The 15287-nt window shown below is 31.9% G+C and overlaps 3 protein-coding genes across 3 annotated transcripts; 2 read left to right on the top strand and 1 right to left on the bottom strand.

Moving 5' to 3' along the window:
- Nucleotides 1-2114: 2114 nt before the first annotated feature.
- On the top strand, nt 2115-3571 carry LOC113865763 (universal stress protein PHOS32). The gene is made up of 5 exons (XM_027500502.1): nt 2115-2407; nt 2504-2583; nt 3058-3176; nt 3261-3337; nt 3424-3571. Exons 1-5 carry the CDS (start codon nt 2173-2175, stop codon nt 3447-3449), a joined length of 537 nt encoding a protein of 178 aa, XP_027356303.1. The 5' UTR covers nt 2115-2172; the 3' UTR covers nt 3450-3571.
- A 2280-nt stretch (nt 3572-5851) lies between these two features.
- LOC113865580 (transcription factor bHLH63-like) lies at nt 5852-8091 on the bottom strand. Its single transcript, XM_027500249.1, has 7 exons — nt 7657-8091; nt 7342-7578; nt 7131-7265; nt 6945-7016; nt 6652-6861; nt 6470-6572; nt 5852-5952 (listed from the first exon to the last, which is right to left on the bottom strand). The coding sequence occupies exons 1-7, from the start codon at nt 8038-8040 to the stop codon at nt 5915-5917; spliced, it is 1179 nt and encodes a 392-aa protein (XP_027356050.1). The 5' UTR covers nt 8041-8091; the 3' UTR covers nt 5852-5914.
- Nucleotides 8092-12657: 4566 nt separating this feature from the next.
- Nucleotides 12658-12912, top strand: LOC113865826 (protein RADIALIS-like 1). Its single transcript, XM_027500599.1, has one exon. The coding sequence runs from the start codon at nt 12658-12660 to the stop codon at nt 12910-12912; it is 255 nt and encodes an 84-aa protein (XP_027356400.1).
- The last annotated feature ends 2375 nt before the right edge of the window (nt 12913-15287 follow it).

Raw genomic sequence — 15287 nt, 5'->3', positions numbered from 1 at the left:
AAACGAGGGAGAGACATTTTCGCTGCATCACATTCACATTTAATGGCAACGTACGAGGGAGAGACATTTTCGCTGCATCATGTATTTGAATTGGTCACATTCCGATATCACCACCCACTCATCTATCGTGTACTCTCTGTAATACAAGGATACATAATTGTTAAAATAATTTTTAATATTTTTTTGTTATTTTCTTTATTATATATTTTTTATTTTATTCACCTTTTTTAATTATGGATGCAAATAAATTTTATTTATATTATTTTTTACATTAAATATAATTTTTTGTTTAAAAAACTATTTTTTTATCACAGATATTTTACGTTAAAAATATCTCAAAAATATAGATTAAGTTAGAATAATGTCCGACAAGTCGATTTAACGTACTTGTTAGTTGCCATAACTTATTTTACAAGACTTCTTACAAATTACTTTCTTATAAAAATATTTTAATTAAAAAGGTAAAGTTATGTGTTCTAATATTTAAGAATATTTTTTAAAAAAATTTTAAATTAATAATAAATTTGTTTTTATTAATTATATTTTTAAATTATTATGAAAATATTCTTATATTTAAGGTTAAAAATAATAATTTAAAAAATTCTGACAAATAAATAAAAAATATATCACAAATATGTTTGAGAGTGTCATCGTACTCGTGTTCTTCCAATCAGGCACGCATTTGACGCCTCACCTACTCTTCTAAATGCAAGCATTGGATACGCTACCAACCTCACAAAGGTTCTCTGAAACAGAGACAAGAGATAAAAGTTAAAAATAAAATAAACAAATATTTGATATTTAGATGAAATAAGATAAAATAAAAAATGATAAAAATTTATTTCATTTATTTGAATGAGTAAAATAATCAAATTAAAAATATTTATAAAAAATAAAATTAACTTTAAAATTATCTTTTATCATAAAACTTTGTATTAATAAAAAATCATTTCTATTTATTTTATAATTTTTAATACTATATTAATTTTGAAAAAATAAAACAAAAATGTGATACATTTTCTTTAGGTGTCGAACTATTGTAGAAGTAGATTGACGTTTTATTATATTTAAACTCTTGAGAGATGATGAAGTTGAAGTTTGCACTTTGCAAAATTGTTGAAGAGTAAGCTAAATCTGCTTATGTACGCTGGAAAGACATAAAATTTATATGTTTTTTCAAAAGAAATTTTCAAACGGTTTGAAAAAGAGTAAAATTAAGAGTTGTTAGTAAGAAATGACAATTGTCAATAACACAGAAAATGATAATATGAAAAGGTTCGATAATTAAGAAAGGAGATGAGTAATGTGAAAAAATATCAAAGCACTTACAGTAATGTAAATTTTAATGATAAAAATTTAAAGAAGCGATAATATAAAACTACTTAAATATTTTAATTTTAGAAGCAAAATATTGTTTTTAAAGTAACATTTTATACGTTATAATAAATTTTTAAAGATATTACATATTTAATGGTTATTTAATCATCATCAGAAGGAAATCATAACGGTATTTATATACTCAGCCATTGTCTTTGTTTAATTGTTTTTGTGAATTCAAGTTTGTCATGGTGTATGTCTGGAACCGGAATGGCATCATATTGCAACACATGCATATATTCATAATCTTGACATACTAAAATAAAATGAATATCATAATAATTTTAATGATTAGATGAAGAAATAAATAAGAAAATGAAAGGGAAAGATCTAAACTGGAATGGAACGGGTTGAATGGTGGTGCGGTGGTCAATGAAAATGATGAGTGAACTCCACGAGGGTGGACGAAAGTTGAATAAAGAAAAGGGTATCCATTGTTTCTAGAAGAAATAAAAGGGGTGATGACATGAATATCGTGTAAATGTGATGTTGAGTATATCTAAACACGATACCTACTTTTGATTATCTTAAACAAGGAGGATTTTTGGAGAGAAAGCAGAGCATAAAATAATTGAAATTTCAACGAAGGTTGAATCAATGAACGTTGAAGACTTGGACACGACATATTTAGGCGGCTATGCATAAGAGAAAGGGCCAGCTCAGCATTGGTTCACACTTGACACGCAACCTTTAAAATAAAAGCAATTGCTATCATTCTTGATTGAATTTATATTTTAATAATCGACGATTAAAGGTAGAGAAAAAGGCAAAGGAAGTAATTGATCGGAATTGAGAATGGAGACAGTAATGGAAGATGTGGAAGAATACAACTACCGAGAAGTGAGGCTTCCGTCTCTGATCCCAGTGGTGCCAGAGCCAGAGCTTGAGAGGGAAACAGGGGAAAGGAGAAGAGGAAGGGACATAGTCATAGCCATAGATCATGGCCCCAATAGTAAACACGCCTTTGATTGGGCTCTCATACATCTTTGTAGGCTCGCTGACACTATCCATCTCGTTCACGCCGTTTCTGGTTTGTTACTTCTTTAACTACTATGTTATTATTATCATTTTGTCTTTATTTGTGCAATTTATTTTATTTTATTTTATTTTATTGAATATTTTGCAGATGTGAAGAACCAAGTCGTTTATGACGTAACCCAGAGCCTGATGGAGAAATTAGCAGTTGAGGCTTTTGAAGTCGTAATGGTTAGAATCTGTTTTTCTTTTTTATTTTATGGATTTTTAAGAATATCACTTGCATCGTACATTAGTTATGTAAAATAATTGATTCAATTATTAACCACAAAAGAGACTGTGTTGGTAGTTAGTGTTGTGGATTCAAGTTGTGAGTAGAAGATCTGAATTTTGGTTAATTAGAGCCCAAAATATATGAACCAGGGGTATCCATTTTCTAACAAATTCCACATTCCCCAATCCAATAAATATGCTTGAGATGTTGTGTCATAGCATGTAGTAATAATCCCTTTGGGTGACTTTGGAGCTTTACTAGATGACTAAAAGCAATTCCATTTCTTGTGAATCCAATTTTATGATTGATCTCTGTTGATGATCACCTTCTATATTACACTTATTTCTGTGAATATTAGATGTTACAGAGAGGAAGTTCTCTTTGAGCAACTAATCCCAAACGATAAGATATATATAATAATGAAAATGCAGGTGAAAACAGTAGCTAGGATTGTGGAAGGTGAACCAGGAAAAGTAATTTGCAAGGAAGCAGAGAGGATCAAACCCGCAGCAGTGGTTATGGGGAGCAGAGGCAGAAGTTTGATTCAAAGGTTTGTAATTGTCTCACCATTCCCTCCCCTCTGTCTCTGCTACTAACTACTATTACTAAGCCATCTTGTTGTGATTTTCTTCAGCGTGCTACAGGGAAGTGTTGGTGAGTACTGCTTTCACCACTGTAAAGCAGCACCAGTTGTTATTGTTCCTGGAAAAGGTTTGCCTTCCTTACTCATTCTTTTCAAACTTTTGCTGCAGCTTTATTTTAGAATTTTGAAGGAGTTTCATTTCTTTGATTCACAGATGCGGGAGATGCCTCAATCATCTAATCCAATTATGTTGTAGAAGATTGTGTTTTGTATATCGCCTTTGTTTTGTTTTTTTTTTTTGTATCTAACTTGGAATACTAGTGTGAAGATTGATTCTAATTCATTTGAAAGAAATAGAGCTTCATATGCTTTGGTTTGTTTTATGAGCATTTTGCTTAGTCTTGTAAGTTACTGTCTTCCTGTGTTGCTAGTTGGGGAATATTCTTTTCTCCAACGTCACAATTGGTTTTAAAAATTTGAACTGCTCAAATCTCATCTACAGATATGTCATAGGGTGCATTCTCCAACATAATATCCGAAACAAATTGGCTGATGAGTTTTTTGTTTTTGTCAAAGTTCTCAACTAGTTTAAACGCCCAACCCAACTGTGTTTGGGTTAAAATAAGATTCTTGCCACAAGATGGAAGCCCAGTTTTCGCAATTATAAAGTATTTATAAAATATAAAATTATAAATTATAAATTATTATAAATTTAAAAGTATAAATTAGAAAGTATTTATAAAATATTTAAATTATAAAGAAAACATATATAATCACCCATTAAAAAAAATGTATAATTTATATTCGGTTGGAGAACTTGACGAATATTACCGACTTATAGAGTCCAACAATGTAGCATGGAGGTACAACTCACCCCATCGTCAATAATTGTGCACTGTCCAATTCAAATGCAACTCGCTTGAGTGCCAAAAAGACTTACGACCTATGCTCTCCCATAACTATTACTTAGATTATCCATGGACTCACTAATTAAAAAAAATTAGCAAATTAAAAAGAATTTCGAAAAATGGTCCCTACCGTTTGGGCTATTTTTGGCAGAATTAATTGATAAATTATAAATATTTGATGAAATTAACTGTTGAATTAATAGATAAATATAAAATGACATAAAAATAGTTGTTTATATGATTTATAAATGCAGACAAAAATATAGTTTAATTAGTTTTTTTATTCGTTTTAATATCTCATTATTTTTATTTAAAGATTTAATAATTTATTGAAAATTAATAATCTTTTATAAGCCAAATCATGATACGCCTTTTTCTAAACCTGATCCAGCATGGGGAAGTGGTTAAGATTTAGAATTTTCCAAAGAAGAATGAAACATAAACATGGAAGCTATCATGGTTGTGGCTTTTTCTTAGCCTTTATAAGGCTTGGAAGTGGTGAACGGCGCCCCATGTGAGTGAAAGGGTAGAGAGCGATAGATGAGAAGAGAAATTCTAAAGAGGGGCCACTGAAAGCAAAATCCAAAATCATCTCTCCCTATCCGCAGGAACAAAGAATCAACAAAATCTTGGGTATGAATGAGATAGGTCCACCATTGTCACTGTTGTATATGCCTTGAAAGTGAAAGATAGCCATGGCACTAGTACCTCCAAGATTAAAATAAATAAATAAAAGGTAGTACCCAATTAACCGTCGGTGCAACTTAACATTGAAAATTTCCTTTCATGCATATTAAGACATGAAAGTAACTAACCATGAATATTTTTATAAGCTCCTTTGCTTGGAAATTTTCTCAATCCAATTTTTTGTGTTTATCACTATGTCATGAACTAACGTCTTGCACAGCGAGGTCATCAATGTGATACTTTGAAACAAGTTAAAAACAAACTAGAGAAACAGAAACATCATTGAACTAGGAGCAACCTGGGATTTTTTATGATGAGATTTGGCATTGGTTCACATGACAATAAGTCTAACCAATTGAAGAACTGAATGAACAATGTTAACACATTTCCTTTTCGTGGTAGTGTCCTTGTCCATACTATTCTAAACATTTGAAAACTGGGGTTACAATCTATCCTTTTAACCATAGACAAGTGAGTAGAAATGGCCTTTTTGATTGAACTAAATCACAACTCTTTTGGGTACTTGAGAGACAAAAGATCATTCTAATAAATTGAAGACATGAAGATGTCTGCCCAAGCCCCTCTTGTCCACCCCATATTTAGAGCTATGTATTCATTATTCTGTGGCCTAGCCATCACTGTCTCAATCAAGAGGCCCTTATTCTGTCCCCAAAGCCTGCTTTGTGAAGGTCCACTATCACCTTCATGTCCTCTATCTCTCTCCACCATGTTTAGTGCTTTTCTATCTGCTTCACCTAACTAAATGGGTAAGATTTAATTGAATCAAGGAACCAGGCCTCATTCAGTTCCTAAACATAAATATGTTAGTTTAACACCTTATGTAAATTGGATTAGCTGTTTGATGCCACATTACTGATATCAGCCTGCTCAGTGCTGATCGTTATCAACCTTTTTCTTCTTTCATTAGCTATATTATGAATTGAACGTGCAAATGAAAGTGACTCAAGTTAACAGGTATTAATGTAATTTTATTTATATTATGGAGCAGTATACAAACAATATATATATATATATATATATATATATGCTATGTACTTGAAAAAAAAAAAAGAATATTGATAAGATGCATAAGGAAATTGGAGCTCTAGTCTACATCTCCATCTTTAGATTGCCAGCTTCAAGTAGACCTGCAGAGATGCCAAACAACATTTAGAATTTACATTGAGTGGTATAGTATAACTAATTCGAAATTCGTTAATTATTTTAGGTGGTCTCAAAAAAGAAAGATTGTGAAATTGTAATCCCCTCCCTAGGCTAAGATGTCTTGATCCCGATCCTGGTCCAGGGCCTATTCATTCAAGTTGCCAATACAATATTATCCATTTTACTTCACAAAATACAGTTAACTTGCCAAATAAATTTAGTGTTTTTTTAATTTTTGTCATGTGATTAATGCCTTATCCTTCTCAGCGGGAAAAAAAATGGTGGCAAAGGAAAAGTAAATAATTTAAAAGATCCATTTTTAAAATTTCTGTTTTTTTTTTTTTCAAAAAAGGTCTCAGCATTTATATGCTCTCATCAATATCAGTGGGGCTTAACGTCTCCATCATGTATTAAAATCCACTCTCTTTTGCTTCTTCTTTTTGCTTTTAAGATACCGGGCTAAGGAAAAAGTGATTTCACAAGACACAAATTTTTAGCTACCTGTGAACAGCTGAGAAGGAAAGGATGTTGTTGGTGCTTGATCAAAATCCAAATTGTAAAGGTTGTGGAAATCACCTTCCCATGTTGAGGAAGGTAGAAATTGCTGCAATGCACGTAAATTAAAAAGATCAAATTGAGAAAAATGAGGAATATAACAAGAAAACTAGGGACAGGTAACCAACATTGAAACAGGAGTCGTCAAGAAACGTTTCAGGCATTGATACAGGAGCACTTATGGTCCTTCTAAGCCCAATATCGGAAGAGTTAATCCCCATATCTAATCCACCATATGAAACAATTTGTTGAGGTGAATTGAACTGAAGATAGGAGGAATTGGTGATGTCAAATGACATCCCCGTGTTTGGAAATGTTGAAGCACAAGCAAGAAACACCTTCACCCATCAAATAATAGAGTATGTCAGAATCAGAGAATGTAGGTGATCTAAAAGTGAAAGAGTAACTGCATCTCCCTTACCTCTTTCTCACATTGATCATCGATATTAGAGCCAAGCCTTGGGTTCACAGTAGCCAATTTCATTGACAAAAACTGCATGTGATGAGCATATATATAATAATATATAGTAAGTCACAAGGCCTTTTATACATTTGAGGGAAAAAAAATGAAGAAATGAAGAAATGAAGCAAACTGTTAGTCTCTCACCTCAACTTGTCGTTGAAGAGACTGAACATAGTTGATGATCTCATCTAGCATTCCTGCTTTTCCGGTGATTTTGTTGCAACCGGGTACTAAATCTTGCAAATACTTCATTCTCTCACTTATCTTTTCTCTTCTAACCTGCATGAAAATGTAGAGTGAGAAATGCATTGAACATTGCAACGCGTAGTTGTAGTTGTAACTTAATGAAACTCACTCTTTCAGCTAAGCTATGGCTATCAGTGGCTTGGCCACGACGTGCTCGGACATGAATGTAATCAGGCTTTTGAACCTCGGAAGGATTTGAATTTGAAGCATCTGCACAAGTTTCTCTGTTGTTGCTAATGCTATTTGTGGTGGTTGTGTTATTCTTGGTCTGCCCTGTGATTTTGGATTCTCCATCCTCCACACCCACTTTGATCTTCTTGTCTTTCTTATAATTTTCTGCAACAAACTAACATCAAACAAAATTTCTTAAGGTTAGTTCATCCAGCTCCAATATCCTTGAATGCGAAGGATGCAAATTCCACACCTTGGGATTGTGGGTTTTCCTCTTCTTAAAACACTCTTTCCCAATTGATGAGAAGTGAGTGGCTTTAGGCTCTGGCAGAGTGGGCGGACAACTAAAAGTCCTTGATATTGCACAACTCAAATCAAACCCAGCAGCAGGTGGAGCAGTAGCGGGTGCCATATCAAACTTGTGCAATACTATTCCTGCTCCGGGGTAAGCCTCAGAATTCTCAACATGCAGAGAAGAAGAAGAAGAAGAAGAAGAAGAGAAGACAGCGTTGAACCCAGTTCCAAAAAAGGAGCCCTGTTCCTGTTCCCACTTCATCCTCGCCTTTTGTCTTTCCAACACTGTCATGTCGGAGGAGCCACCAGCTAGATTCCCCGAAGTGTTGAGACAGTGCAACATGTTCTTCACTTACTACTTACTATGATTAGGAATTAGGTAATAGATAGAGTATTGTTGCGCCTAGCTTTAGCTTCTTGGTGTGGAGAGGGTGGCAGCAGAACAATAGTTGATAGAAAAGAAAAGTAGGGTCACTACACCGTCATGCCCAACACACGAACAGTAGGAGGGGGAGAGGAAATTAATATATATAAAAAAGATAATTAATAAAAAAATTATAACAGGGTGGATGTGTGAATTATTATAGGAGAGAGGATTGGATTGGATTTGAGATTCAGAACCGCGAGAGAGAGAGATGAGTCCATAAATCCAAGCTGCGGGCATTGGACCACATTGACATGACCGCCACGTAGTATGAATATCAAAATCAAATATTACATTACACCCTTTTAACATGGATTTGTGTGGAAAACGGCAATAACTGGGTCTAACTTATGTCGTCGACCACATGGGACTCGTCGTGGGGGTAACATGTCAGATGATGACGCGTCACGTGACGTGGACAAACTCTGAATCAGTCACTTATGGATTGGTATCATAGGACGGTATCCGTTACCTTACTTGGAACCATCAGAACTTTCCCACAAAAGACACGTGGCGCGTTGCTTACACCGTCCTAACACAGTGCATGTGCAATCTACGCGCGATGATGTCAAAGATACAATGAACAGTACCTGGATCAGTAACAGCTCCAGATTCTTAGCCTCCTGTTAGTCCGTTCCAAAAATAGAACAAGCCCCCGTTTATTATCAAAAAATATAAATTTTGGTAAAAATACTGATAAAATATTAAATTTGTTTATTTTTTAAATAATTTCGTCGAAATGTTGTGACATGTAACATCTTTGTCTTTGTTAACATGCTTTGTGACTACCTTTATAGTTTATTAGCGTTTAATGATATATATCGCAATGCTTAACCAATAAAATCTTTGTCCTTTGATTTGATTACTCATGTTGCCCATTCAGAATTAGTTTTATTTAGTTATTAAATTTAATTCACTTTCATATTAAGAGCTGTTCACTTAATTGACCAGTGAGTTAATGATGATCGTTTTTTGCTACTTTTGAATCCAACTGTGGATAGGAAGAGTCTATTTCAAAGCGTTACGTGCTTCTGATTAATCGACAAACACACATCGTCCCCTATCCTTTCTACTTTTTTCATTTATTATTATTTTAAGAAAATTTTGTTTTTATTTATGCACTATTTTTAAAAATGTAAGATGATATTAATTATATATTAGTATCAACTTACCTTTAACTGAAAATAAAAGATTAAATTAGAAAATATCAAATATATAATTTGATATTTTTTTTTACATGTGTGAAATTATATATGATAAGAATTTATGCTCAATAAATTTTATTAAATTTAACTTAATTCAATATAATTAAATATATTAATATTATTAAATTTAATAATTTTTAAAAAATAATACTTATTAATATTTTATCATGCGGTACAATTTTCTACAGAATAAAAAATCATATATTATCAACGCAACCAAATTACTCCATTAATAACATAGGAAGGAAGAAATATTCGAAAAATTGCAAATAAATTGTTTTATATCAATAAAATAAATAAATTATAGTATTATAAATATTTTTAAATATAATTTTTAAAAATGTTAACTAATAAATAATATATAATTTTTGTCCATTGTGATATGCCAACAAAGAGCAACAGATCCAATGTACCGGGAATCGTAGTCCTTGCAGCCCACTGACTAGTAGTAATAACTATTTAATGTATTTGGAGTAGTCAGAGAAATAATGAATTTGCCAAGGGAAAGATTTTGTAATGTAACAAGTGCACATTTATCAATTTTTTTTACATTAAATAAGTATCATGTTCTCGAATCTCTCTTATAAATTTTTTTAAAAAAAATTCATTGATCTTTAATCATACTAAAGATCAATGAATTATCAATGTTATTAAAAAAATTATTATAATTTTATAATAGTTAATGTTATGAATGTATTAATTTCTATGATATCTTGTTACTTTAATAAAAATTTACCATGTATAAGATATTATTATATACTTTTGTACACATGTTAGAAAAATATTAAATAATAATAAATTTTCTAAAAAAAATATTTTATTATTTTATAAAAATTATTAAAAAATATATATGCATTTGTTATCTTAAAATTTTGAAAATTTATTAAATGTCTTCTTATTTAACAGTTAGGATAAAAAGTGGAAAATTTTAAAAATATAATAAATATTATTTTTAATAAGAATTTATAATTCATAAATGTTTAAAATCAGCCTTGAAAACAAAATTATCAATATCAAATTTTTAAAGTACAAATATAATTTATTGTATTTTCAATCAACTGTGAGCTCACTGGTACACAGAATTTTGTATTTATGTGTTGCCGAGCTGACATCTGAAATTGGAGATGTTTAAAGTTAAAAAACTGGGAACTTGCTGGTACTGTATCATCATGCTAGGAAAGATCAAAAGTTAATCCAGTAAAGTTTGAAGCTTGTTGCATAGAGAACCCAAATGTACAAGAGTCTTTTTATTTTGTGCCCTGGAAGGCTAAGATGGAATCTAGGACTAGCCCACTAACAAGACAGGCCTGCAAGGAGACTTGCATCATTTATGGGCCACAACCACAACCATGTTATCTACCATTTTCTTTATCATTAATGTAAAATTTCACTACTATAAAATTTATCATATTAAAAATGTGCTAAGGAAAGATATAGTTGACGTTCCTTTATGGTGCAAAGTATCGTATCGATACCTTTACCCGTACTCAAATCACGTAGCGTGTCTCAATCTTCGAATCTCGTGGAAAAGCACCCTATCGGTAGGAACAAATTTATACCACAAATACATTATCAATGCCACACACTTTTTCTTACCTTTCTATTGCCTTTTATTTGCATCCTCCAACGTCCAGTCACTTTTTCCTACCCTCCCTTTAAGAGCGATAGAATAGAAATTCTTGCCCAACTTGCACGTATCCCCTGCGAAACAAGAGCTACGTTAACTAATGTGATTCCTTTTTGGTTGTGTTTATGTTCAGTGACTCCTAACCATTTTAGACTTCCACAAAATGTGGTTTAGCTTAATCAATCAAGAACCGGTCGGACCAATAAAAAAATATTACATTAATTTACAAAAAAAATTATACATTAATTTAAAATTATTTAATTACTCATTAAAACTAGTTAATGAGATTTTACATAAACAATTAAAACCAGTATGTTTATCCCTCCTAGAAATAAGCTTTCTAACTCATTCATAGTTGGTACATTCACCAATCTATTCATCCTCGATCCCAAGGTAGTCGAATACCCTACACGAGGGGAAATAAAAACCGAAAGGACCTTAATAGTGTACTAGCAAAACATGCAGAAACAAACAACTAGATGTTACCATAGTACATATTTCAGGTGGCCAGCTAGAACCTTTTGGAATGTTGTTCGGAAACCCAATTCCAAAGACCTCAGAACTGAATAAAATGAATTAGTTTTGTTTAGGCCGAGTAAATTTATCCCTTCAACCCATCTTGTAAGCTTCTCACCAGTTCTTCAACAGATGCCGCAAGGGCTCACTGATATATATACAATTCATATACTTACTATTTTATTTTTTATACAGTATTTGGTATTAATGGATTCATTCTGTACCAAAAGAAGGGTAAATAAACTATATTTTACAAGGTTGCAAGGTTGTTATCGATGGTCATCTTCGCCTATCAGTGAAGAAAAATTTTGATTTAAACTATAGACAGCAACACTTGCCTAAAATTTAATCTCAGCAAACCTGACTTTGGGGAGTTTCACAAATTTTGAAATATTCTGCGTAACATCACATATTCTGAGGGACCCTTTACCGTAAATGAAGAGTAAATAAAATATAGCATAAAATCCGAGCAATTGAATTGACCCATATGAATATACCGCTATTCTGCTCTTTAATTTGTTCTCCATGCTCTATTTTATGGTTATTATACTTTCTTCCGATCATGTGGTTTAATTAATTGCAGATATTTATTAGCATTTTCTTCTTTTTTTATCAACTTCAGATCCAATGACAGCCCCCCCCCCCTCCCTACTTGTGCTTGATGCTTCCTTAAATAATGTCACGATTCTAACAAGATTATCTGTATATGCCTAACTCAAGTTAGCCTACATATGTTTGGTACTCATCACTTCAATTATTTAAATTCTGTAAGTTTGATTACAGAATACTTGGTGTAGCTGAAACACAGTTGGAAATTTCCTTAGCACAAATAAGTTTTGTAGGAATATAGAACTATGAAAAGATGAAGCTAAGCAAGGAGAACAACTTTATGTATAATAAGATAGAAAAGAAACGTGAAGATGGGCAAGGATGTGAAATCCGGAACCAGATTCATTTGAAACTGATTCCCCTCTTTGGCCTGCAGCTGTACCTTGTCTCTGCTTCATTTCGTGGTTCCAAAGCAGAAACTTTTGGCAATTCAGATTCGCTTATGAGTGAGCTACAACCCACTATCCTTAAGCCATTTATAAGCAAAGCAACCACATTATTTTCTTGCTCAAGTTATCCCTATCCCTATCTCTTCCTAGTGAAGCCTCTCCATTAGCTTCTTTTCTCCTTTTCTAGCTTATGGCCTCAAGCATCCTTAGCAAACAAAAGCCTTATGATTCATCTTGGACTCCAAAACAGAACAAGCTGTTTGAAAAGGCACTTGCAAAATATGACAAGGATACCCCTGAACGTTGGCTCAATGTAGCCAAAGCAGTTGGTGGTAAATCAGCTGAGGAAGTTAAGAGACATTATGAGATACTTTTGGAGGATCTCAGACACATAGAGTCTGGCCATGTTCCCATTCCCAATTACAAATCCACTGCAAGAAGCTAGCTGTCTAGCATCAATAGCCTTTAACAAGTTAGAAGAGAGAGAGGTAATGCTTCCTAACTAAAACCCTTTTCTTCAGTCTCTGTCTATTCTCATTGACTCATACCGTTACATACACTCTCTCACTTTGTAGCAAATAATGTTGGTTTTAATTCAAGGCATTTGTTGGGTGTAAGGATGAGAGAAACAGGAAGTTAAAAAAAAGTGAAAGATGTGATAACTAATGTAATAAAATAAAATAAAAAGATAAAAATATAAGCAAAAAGTAGATAAAAAAAGGATGTAAATAAAATAAGATGTGAAAATATTATTATTGTTTTGACAACACCAAGTGTTAATGTGGAAGTTCATATTTTTCTTTACAACTATATGTCGTTTGTGGAAATATCTATAAAGTTTGGATAAAACACGTTGTCTCTATCTTGTGACACCAATTGCTACTGCAAGCTGTCACTATTTTCTGTTCATGTTTCCATTTTTTGATGTATAATAATTACATGATCATGGTTTTATTTTGTTTTTGCTTATTTTGCACGTCCCAGGCTTCCCAAGTATCTACAGCTGAACTGATTCAAGCAATGCCTGCGTCAACATCTGCTATATACCTATAATGTACTATGAACTTGTACAATATCTTCCTCTGTCTCACTTCGCTCATCGTTTTAATTTAGGCCATATTAATGAACTATGTTATTATATAAACACTGTCAAGTTCTCTCTTTATCCTTCACTTCACTTCGTTCTTTTAATGGCAAGTGAATGTAAATATTCCTTGGAAACATTTTCTTGTTATTTATTAGACAAAATTTGAGATGAGGGGCTTAATTTTAATATTAAAAATATAATAATTAAATATGAACAACTAAAATTATAAATAGGTTAAAATATGAAATGTAAGCCTCTTTTGTCCGTTACTTTTTAACATCGTGAAATTATTTTGCAAAATCTCAAAGAAGTCCAGCCCAATACATAAAGGAAAGGATTTGGGTGAGCCCAGTACCGACATCATCGAAGTCGTGTTAACAAAAAATCAAGAACACCATTATTTATTGGAAAAATCAAACAGATAACAAATCCAGTTAAATCAAAATTTTCCCATCTAAATCAGGCTTAACTGGGTGCGAGTACTGAGTTGTACAAATTTTTGTTCATCTCCAGAAATTCATAATGAAAATAAAAAAGTTTTGTTCATACATACTAATCATTGACTCGTATTTGTGCTAGATGTTGTATAATTTCTTAAACCCACCTAGTTAAGTTTTAAGACGACGACAACCCTCGTGAAAGATACTATATTTTGTTTGTACTAACAAAAAGATTGAACACTCTGTTAAGCATCCTCAGTTCATGAGTACCATTTGTATTCTTATGAGCTAAAAATACATGGACTCCCTTGAATTCAGCTGTTTGTTTTATAATCTGCGAGCCGTAGGATTTTGACGGAAACCTACCAATGTCTTTGGTCTACAAAACTTAGCAAAAGGAAATTTCTTAATTGTTTGCTTCTAATTACAGGAAGCACTAATAAACATGCAACGTAATAGCTGTGGTGGTTGAATAACCAATGTTTAAACATGGCATTTTTAGAAGCTGTTGCATATTCCAATAGCCACGTCCATGTCTTCGATTACCCAATTATCCATAAATATATTGCCAACAGTCAATATTCAAACTTTGATTATTTCTATTTGTACCCGAAAAGGGGGGAAATATTAGTATAAGACACGCATCTTCATTGTAGACTCAATCTTAGAATATTCTACGAGGGTGCTCCCCGTTCATCACCTTTGCTGGTAATCAAATTTACCTACCTTTTCCAAAATACAAATACTTTATCTTTCCTTTATTCATCTTTATTTCAGATTTATTTAGCCAAAATTTATTCTGGGTAAATGAAATATTCTTTAATGTGAAACAATTTTGACCGTTAATTTTATATACATAGATAATGGAGTCGGTAGTATAATTAAAAAAGATGTTAATATTATCTCATTTATATGTGAAATAATAAGTACTTTTATTTATTTACATTTTTACGCTCTTGAACTTTAACTTATATGTAATTTTAATCTTTTTAACTTATTTTAACAATTTTTCTTTTTTTAAAAAAAATAACACTCTTTACCTTTCTTTTTAATATCTTAGATTAATTTGTATTTTTTTTTAAATATAAATAGGTTTATAAAATTAATTTGAATATAAATGAAAAATATATTAAAAATATAAAAAACTGATAATTTATTTAAATTTAGAAAAAGTTGAGATTTAAAAGATGATTTTAAAAAAATGAATTTATATATATACAAGCAAAATTTAAGAAAAACTACATTATGATATTTAACGGGGAGTGAAATAAATATAATAAGGTGGGACAAAAT

This window comes from Abrus precatorius, unplaced genomic scaffold (assembly GCF_003935025.1).
Source record: "Abrus precatorius isolate BTA unplaced genomic scaffold, Abrus_2018 Scaffold4, whole genome shotgun sequence".
NCBI classification, from domain to species: Eukaryota; Viridiplantae; Streptophyta; class Magnoliopsida; order Fabales; family Fabaceae; genus Abrus; species Abrus precatorius.
This window is presented reverse-complemented; position numbering and strand designations above follow the sequence as displayed.

Coding starts and splice junctions, on each gene's coding strand:
- LOC113865826 (XM_027500599.1), top strand. CDS start 12,658: ATGGCCTCAAGCATCCTTAGCAAACAAAAGCCTTATGATTCATCTTGG.
- LOC113865580 (XM_027500249.1), bottom strand. CDS start 8,040: ATGTTGCACTGTCTCAACACTTCGGGGAATCTAGCTGGTGGCTCCTCC. Junction 7,266..7,341: donor GCCATAGCTTAGCTGAAAGA/GTGAGTTTCATT, acceptor ATTTTCATGCAG/GTTAGAAGAGAAAAGATAAG. Junction 5,953..6,469: donor TCCTTCTCAGCTGTTCACAG/GTAGCTAAAAAT, acceptor GCATCTCTGCAG/GTCTACTTGAAGCTGGCAAT.
- LOC113865763 (XM_027500502.1), top strand. CDS start 2,173: ATGGAGACAGTAATGGAAGATGTGGAAGAATACAACTACCGAGAAGTG. Junction 2,584..3,057: donor AGGCTTTTGAAGTCGTAATG/GTTAGAATCTGT, acceptor ATGAAAATGCAG/GTGAAAACAGTAGCTAGGAT. Junction 3,338..3,423: donor TGTTATTGTTCCTGGAAAAG/GTTTGCCTTCCT, acceptor TTTGATTCACAG/ATGCGGGAGATGCCTCAATC.